This window comes from Mus pahari, chromosome 6 (genome assembly GCF_900095145.1).
Source record: "Mus pahari chromosome 6, PAHARI_EIJ_v1.1, whole genome shotgun sequence".
NCBI lineage: Eukaryota > Metazoa > Chordata > Mammalia > Rodentia > Muridae > Mus > Mus pahari.
The window spans coordinates 76,167,051-76,175,363 of NC_034595.1; the positions used below are offsets into that span (position 1 = coordinate 76,167,051).

At 49.5% G+C, this 8,313-nt stretch overlaps 1 protein-coding gene across 6 annotated transcripts in view; it reads left to right on the forward strand.

Annotated features, from left to right (window-relative positions):
* Positions 1–8,313, forward strand: part of Meaf6 (MYST/Esa1 associated factor 6) — a 25,356-nt gene that overhangs the window by 14,294 nt on the left and 2,749 nt on the right. For 5 of the 6 annotated variants that reach the window (XR_003844093.1, XR_002380625.2, XM_021200141.2 and 2 more), the window contains exon 5: positions 3,953–4,145. Coding sequence is in view for 4 of the 6 variants with exons in the window: in XM_021200141.2 (XP_021055800.1) it covers positions 3,953–4,145 (193 nt within the window). In the remaining 2 variants the exon portion in view is untranslated. Of the gene's footprint in view, positions 1–3,952; positions 4,146–4,576; positions 5,049–8,313 lie in introns of those variants that run through there. The other variant, XM_029540309.1, reaches the window with a different exon arrangement.

Below are 8,313 nucleotides of genomic sequence, written 5' to 3' on the forward strand. Positions count from 1 at the left end.
ACTGTAGCTGTCTTCAGACACTCCAGAAGAGGGCATCAGATCTTGTTACGGATGGTTGTGAGCCACCATGTGGTTGCTGGGATTTGAACTCTGGTCTGGTGCTCTTACCCACTGAGCCATCTCACCAGCCCCATGGCCAATGCTCTTAAGAGCAGCCATCTTCACAGCCCAGTTGTCTGTCTGAGATGAGAGCTTGCCGTGTTGCTCAGGCTGGCCTTGAACAAACAGAACTTCTGTCTGTGCTGAGCTGTCTCATTGCTGTCAGAGATGAGCTGATGTTAACACCAGGCTCCATTCTGGACTGGGCTTGGTTTCGTAGATCTCTGCAGCGCAGTGCTGATTACTGTAGCTTTGTGAGGGGGAGTTTTAAAATCCTTTTTCACTTTTCTACTGGTTTGTTTTAAGACAGGGTCCTGTTCTGTAGTCCCGGCTGGCCTTGAATTCATGGTCTTCCTTCCTCAGCCTCCTGAGTGCTGGATCCCAGGTGTGTGCCAGCACCAGCTTTCTGGGTAAATTCTATGTGCTGTCAGGTGCTTGTCTAGTCTTGTGCTGCTCCATGGCTCTGGAGCGCCCTCTCGTGGTGCTTTCTTGCATCGTAGTCAAATTAGTTCCATCGTTTCTGGGATCTGTCTTTGCTTTTGGGGAGGAGGGGGATGGAAGAACCGTGTGTATTGTGAGTGTGGTCACATGTGTTATATATGTTCCATGGCATGCATGTGAACAGCTCTTGGAAGTTGATTCTCTCCCTATCAAGAAATTTAATTTCAATTCATACAGTCTCAGGCCTGCACAGGAAACACTTACCTGCTAGGTCTTCTTGCTTGGCGCTTCTGCTTTTAAGTTCTGCTTGTTTGTTCACTTGTTTGAATGTGTTTCTGAGATGTAGTGCAGGCTGGCCTTGAACTCCTGATCTTCCTTCCTTGGCTTTCCCAGCCCTGGGATTGCAGGCATACGCTACTGTGCTACACTGTTCTGTTTTATCTTTTTAAAGAATTATTTACGTATTTTATGTATATGAGTACCCTATAGCTGTCTTCAGACACACCAGAAGAGGGCATGCATGTGCACATTGAGGTGCTTGTGTAGAGCTTGAGGGACATCCTTGGATGTTAGTCTTTCCCTCTCCCTCATGTGAGACAGGGTCTCTTCTTGTTCTCCACTGCACTCTGTAAGCCAGGCATGCTGGCCCAGGCCTTCCAGGTTCTCCTGTCTCAGGCTCCCGTGTCCCTGTAGGAGCTGGGTTACAGGTGTGTGCGTCTGTGTCCAGCTTTATGCAGGTTCTGGAAATCCAAATTTACATGCAAATGCTTTACCCACTGAGCCATCCAGTCAGCCCCCTTCCTGCTTTTTATTTTCAGACAGGGTATTCCTTTGTAGCTCTGGCTGACCTAGAACTTGATATGTAGACCAGGCTGGCCTTGAACATGGTGGCAATCCTCCTGTTTGAACCTCCTTCTGTTCTTTGTTTGTTTGTTTTTTGTTTTGTTTTTGCCTATGCTTCTCTGCTTCTGGTGGCTATATACTTTAAAAAGAAATCTAACAAAAAGACAGAAAGGAACACACTGACCTCTGACCTTCCTGCGGACACAGGCCATCTTTAGAGGCAAACACTAACGTATTTGGGGTCCATTAGTCATTGAGTAGAGTTAAGGTCTCCCTGATCTTATCCAGGGATAGTTTCTGGGAGCTGGACATGGTAATGCACAGCTGTGACCCCAGCACTGGGGAGGCAGAGATGGAGGGTGGGGCCCAGGCCGGCATGGAGCTCACTGTAGCCCAGGCTGGTCCTGGACTTGAGGCAGCTTCCTGCCTCTGACACCTTGCCTTCTCCTGCTGCTTCTTTCCTCCTTCCTTCCTGTGGGGAGAAAGGATTGACCCCGGGCCTTGTTCATGCTGTGTGAGCGCTTTACTCTGTAGCCACCCCATCCTGAGACAGTAGTTATGAGATGTTTTTTTTTTTTTTTTTTGGTTTTTCGAGACGGGTTTCTCTGTATAGCCCTGGCTGTCCTGGAACTCACTTTGTAGACCAGGCTGGCCTCGAACTCAGAAATCCGCCTGCCTCTGCCTCCCGAGTGCTGGGATTAAAGGCCTGCGCCACCAGGCCCGACTGTTATGAGGTGTTCTTGAACATGCTTCTGTTGTTTAAGTAGATCCAAGTGATGATGATTATTGGACATAGGATCTCTTTATATAGCCCAGGCTGTCCTTGAACTTGAGATCTCCTGTCTCATCTTCCCAAGTGCCAGGGTTCTAGGCATGTCCACCCAGCCTGACTCTTGAAGCGCTGTTTTAAAATGGGCGATTTATGTCGGTTGAAGAACATGAGTTACTACTTCATTCAAACCTCCCTGGGCCAATGGTCTCGCTTGCTGGCTGGGTTTGGTGCTCAGGATTGCCAGAGGCGGGGGAAAACCGTGGGGGAAATGCCTGTAATCTCAGTGTTCAGGAGCTTTTAGTAGGCAAACACGCTGGCTAAGCCGATGCCTTGAGTCTGATCCCTGAGAGGTGGAAGGGCAGAACAGATTCTCCCAAGCTGCTCCCTGGCCTCCTTTAGCTTGCTGTGGCTATCTTTTACTTTGTATTGCTGTAAGGAAGTACCATCACCAGAAAAGTTTATTTTGGCTTCCTTCTTTATTTATCTATTATATATGAGTACACTGTAGCTGTCTTCAGACACTCCAGAAGAGGGCATCAGATCTCATTATGGATGGTTGTGAACCACTGTGTGTGGTTGCTGGGATTTGAATTCAGGTCCTCTGGAAGAACAATCAGTGCTCTTAACCTCTGAGCCATCTCTCCAGCCCCCTAGTTTGGCTTCCTTTATGGTGCGAGAATGGGTTCCCCGTGTAGGAAGCCGGCTGATTATATTTTGTCACACTTGAAAGAGAGAGTGAGCAAGAAGTGGGTGAGCCTCCGTCCCCTGAGCCTGCCCTTAGTGGCATCCTCCCTCCTGCAGGTTACACTCTTTCAAGCAGCTCCACTGCCTAGGGACAGGTGTTCAAAGCCCTGAGCCAGTGGGGACAGGCCCATTGAAACCACCCTGCTGTGGCACCCCTCTTCCCCCAACATATACACTAATGAGTAAAATGAAATTTTAAAAAGATGGGGGGAGAACGCTTGTGCTTGTATAGAGGACCCTGGGTCAGGTCCCAGCGCCAGTGTCCGATGCTGTAACACCAGCTCCAGGAGATCTGATGTCTTCTTCTGCAGGTACCTGCATTCCACTGCTGATAACCTTGCCCGTGCTCTCATCCATATCATTTCAAAGTGAAGTAAATTAAAAAGTGTGGGGGGGAGCGGGGGGAGTTATCCTCTGAGACCCAGGAAGTTCACGGCCCGAGTTCCCATGAAACAATTTCTAAATCTCTTATCTCCCCTCAAAAAAAAAAAGATCCAAGACCGCAATAATCAAGGGATGGACTAGACTCTGCTGCCCACTGGGTACCTTTTTAAATTTTTTTTTTTAAAACGGTCTGTATGTGTCAGGGTAGGCCGGTGTGTGTGTGTGTGTGTGTGTGTGTGTGTGTGTGTGTGTGTGTGTGTATGTGCGCACGTGCATGCGGGTACCCAAGGAGGGCAGAGGTGTCGGATCTCCTGCCGCTGCAGTTCCAGTAGGTGAGCCCTATGACATGGGTTCTGGGTCCTCTGTAAGAGCCGTGCCTACTCTTAATCTCAGTCATTTCTCCAGCTCATCCTCCACCAACTCTTCACTGAAAGGCAGGATTTTCTGTGGTTTGTCAGTTCTGCCAAGGCATAACCCTTCCTGTCTTCTGCGAGCTCCACATTGAAATGGCAGTGCTCCGACTTGCAGTCAGGTTTGTCCCCGCACTGCTGCAGACCGCGTGGTACTTGGAGTGTGTGTTCCCTGTCAATCCGTATCTTCTTTGTTCCGTGGCCTCTGGGCACTTGAGGAAGCCTGATCAGGCTTTGGGACCTGTGTTCCTTCCTCTAGGGGAACCAGGAAGTGGGACGGAAAGCGACACTTCTCCAGACTTCCACAACCAGGAGAACGAGCCTGCACAGGAGGACCCCGAAGACCTAGACGGCTCCGTCCAGGGAGTGAAACCTCAGAAAGCTGCCTCTTCCACCTCCTCAGGAAGCCACCACAGCAGCCACAAAAAACGGAAGAATAAAAACCGGCACAGGTTAGTGGCGGGTCCCACCCCCGACCCCCGAGTCCCACACCTGCCGGGCGGGCGGGGCTTGGTTGGAATGGAGGTGCCTGGGACAGTGGCAGAGCCCTCATGTTGCGGGTGGCAGAAATTCTTCTGGTGCAAGTCAAGCGGGTTGGTGTTCTCTGAGGGGGGAGTGGGTGGCAGTAGAGAGGGCCTGAAGGACCCACGGGAGTCACTAGGATGAACTGTGACTCCCATTGTCACGTGACACTGGGAGCTTTGGGTCCTTTGCTAAGAGGAAAACAGGGAAATTAGAAACGAGTCCTTGAAAGAACGACTCTGGTTGTTGGGAAACCATGACCTGGGATAGAGGGTCCTGTCTGCTCCCTCGGGAGCTGAGGTGACATGCCCTTTTGACTTTAAATATGGGTTTTGATTGTTATGACTTTTCTATTTTGTAGTTCTCTGAGTATGCTGCCTTCAGATACGGGGAAACACTTAAAGCTCTTAAGTGCGAGCATTCCTCCGTAGGAACCTTCTGAGCACTGTTACTTTTGGAGTGGGAAGTGAGATGGGAATGACACCAGTGGACAGAGAGGTCAGGTGTCTCAGGGGACTTAGTGGCCGCTCTGCCTGGGTTTGTATGCTCCTGCTGGGCCTTAACTCAGGGTAATAAGTACCTAGAGCGGGGGCTCTCCCCCATCCTGGTTTTGGAAGCCTGAACACTGTGGGGTCAATGGGGTGTGCAGGGCTGTGTGGGGCTGGCTCCCTATCCTCTGGTTGGCTAATGAGCTATGTTGCTTTAGAAACCCATGGGGTGTCCCCTCCTGCACCTAAGGTGTTACACTGTGAACTTCATAGACCCGGCACTGTGGATATTGTAGAATTAAATTTAACTGGTTTGAACCTCTTTGGCATCAACAGATTCTTGAATTCTTTTAAACTTTTTTTGTTTTTGTTTTTGTCTTTTTCTTTGTTTTTTGTTTTTTGTTTTTTTTAATTGCAGAAATAGTGTTTTCTCCCAATAAATAGTGATGAAGGATTATCACTTTATGGTTTTTCTGCAAACCCAAAACCACTGTGCTAACCTCCAACTGTAGTGAGAAGCAACATGACTTGTCCCCTCCCCCCACGGTGAGACTGTAGGTGACTGGAGCACTGTAACGGGCAGAGGGCCAGTTTATCGCAGACAGCGAGCGCAGAGCCATACTCTCTGTCACTCTTTTTTTAAAAGAGTTATTTACTTATAAAAGAGTTACTTACTTATGAGTGCTCTGTCTTCATGCACACCAGAAGAGGGAACCAGATCGCATTATAGATGGTTGTAAGCTGTGGTTGCTAGGACCTGAACTCAGGACTTCCAGAAGAAGCCAGGGCTCTTAACTGCTGAGCCATCTTTTCAGCCCAGAGAGCCATACTCTTGAAGTGTATTTGTGGGCTGGGAGATAGTTCTTTCCCTGCCGGCATGAAGACCTGAGTTCTAATCCCAGCACCCACATCAGAGCACTCAGTTGTATGTATGTAGAATGCCAGCATCAGGGACCATGAGATCCTGGGGCTTGCCGGCTAGCCAGGATGAAAGAAGTGATGGGACCCTTTCTCAAAAGCTACATGAAGAGACAAACACCTGCATCAATCTCTGGCCTACACAGGTGCGCACACACACACACACACACACACATATCACACACAGGGAAGATAATTATTAAGTGTTTTTTTTTTTTAAAGATTTATTATTTATATGTATGTACACTGTAGCTGTCTTCAGACACACTAGTTGAGGGCGTCAGATGTCATTGCAGATGGTTGTGAGCCATTATGTGGTTGCTGGCATTTGAACTCAGGATCTTTGGAAGAACAGTCAGTGCTCTTAACCACTGAACCATCTCTCCAGTCCCTTAAGTGTTTTCTTGTGTGTTGATTTTTTTTTTTTATCACATTTACTTTGTTTTCATTTTGGTGACTCTTTTCCTATTTCAGAGTGTCTAGAGCAGGGAGAACATTCTTCAAAGTCTCTTGGGACTCCACATCACTGCCCAGTGTCCTCTCTAGACCCTGCTGGTTACGTGCGGCACCACTGCCCAGTGCCCTCTCTAGACCCTGCTGGTTACGTGGGACGCCCCGTTTGCACTAGTGACGTGACCAGCTGTTGACAAGAGGTGCTAGAGAAGTGTTCAGTTTAACTTTGTCCTTGCAAGTTTCTAGAACATTTCTACGGGCATAACACTTCTTCCTTCTCCCTTTCCCGGCCCCAGGCGTGAAGTCCCTCCAGAAACACAGTAGCATTTGAAAGACCATCACTGGGCACTGCCCTCATAAGAGGCGAGGCCTGCTCCGAAGGTGGACTGGGTTATTATATTCAGAATTCCTGTCTGTTCTGATCTCCTCCCAGGCCTAAAGTGCTCACTTGCATCCTGCCCCACCCTGCCCAAAAGACCGGTGCCATCAAATTGCTCTTTCTCAGGAAGCGAGGGTCAGGACTGCCCTGTGTGGCACCTCAGTGGGCTCAGGTTCTTGGGGTCCTGCTACCTCTGCACACTCAAGGACAGGGCTGGACGTGCTGGCAATCGGCACCCAGAGCAGTGCTCTCTTCACAGTGTGAGGCCAGTGTGGCCAGGCCGTGTTCACAGGACGCTCATCAGCAAACTGACGACTTGCTCGTCAGCAGCTGACGACTTGCCAGACACTGTTGGGGAGAAACAGGAGGGAGCACTTGGACTTACCCTCTTGTGGGGTATGGAAGCTCACCAAGTGATCCCCTTCTTGGGCTGGAGATAGAACCCGGCTTCATATATGCTAGTCACATCGAGATGATAGGGTTCCTGAATTCATATATTTTACATGTCTGAATGATTAATTCCTCCCCCCCCCCAAAAAAAATAGTTAAGTCCCACTGTCTTTAAAGAGACAAATGTAAATATTGACTGCCCGTAGGGATTTTCAGTATTGCATTGCACACAAGATTGACTTTTGTAAGCTGTTGCTGGTCTGTGTCTAAGACAGGGTTTTATCCCAGAACCCTGGCTGGCCTCAGACTAATTTCTGCTTTAGCCTCTCGAATGCTGGGATTATCATGGATTACCATGCCTGCCACCAATTTCCCAGTTGAGCTAAATAGGTACACTTTTATTTACATATGCATCTGTTGCCAACCCTGGGGGTTGAACGCAGCATGTAACTACCAGTGAGCTCCACCCGCAGCGGATACTGTCTACTTTAGTTTGTGAAGGTTGAATCAGTTTGAAAGGAACATGTTGTGAGAGTCCTGCTTGTGCACTGGTGTGTGTGTGTGTGCGCATGCGTGCGCGTGCGTGCGTGCAAGGCCCTAAATGAAACAGTTGTATAAGCGGTGCTTGGCTTCCTCTGCGGCTCTCACAGACGTGGTCTGGCAGAGCAGCCACTGGGGTGCTGGAGTCACAGTCCAGGCTGATGCCGGGAGATCTGTGCAGAGCACGGCCTGTCAGCGATGATGACAGCACACAAGTGGCCTGCTCTGCCGTGCGCTCCTGGATCCCGGTTGCCTTCGCTTTGCTGGAGGCTCTGCAGACCCTGGCATTCCTTAGTTGCTGCACTGACATAAACAGTTAGCCGCCATGCTAGGGAAGGTGTCACATACCCGCAGTCACAGTGCACGAAGGCTGAGGCAGGAGGATAGCAAGTTTGAGGCCAGTGGGGGCTATCTGTCAGGACTCCCCCTCCCCCCTTAAATAAATAAATAAACAAACAAACAGAAGAAGTAAATGAAGAGTGAAGTGCCCTGGCCGGTGCAGGCGGCAGAGTGTGAAAGAGCAAGGCTGTCTCTCAGGCCCTGCAGTGAGCACATGGCTTCCGGGAGGAGCTCTGCAACAGGAGCTGCCTGCATTGGACAGGAGCTTAAACAAAAAGTTACATGTTTTACTGTTTTCAAAGTGCAAAGTGTTGTCACCTTTTGTATTAATGACAATATGCTATGCTGACTTCTAGCCCCTTGTGCTGTATGACTAAACCTCTCCCTTTCTCCCTTTTCCCCCTCCTTCTCCCTCCCTCCCTCCCTCCATCCTTCCCTCCCTCCTTTTCTCCCTCCACCTCCTCCCTTCTAATGCACTAATTCTGTTTTCAGTACAGATAGCTCAGCAGTTCTAATCCCAAGTCTGGCAATTAACACCAGGCCTGCTGCTGTCTAGAGTGTTTTCACGAAGTCACAACCCCCCCTGCCCCC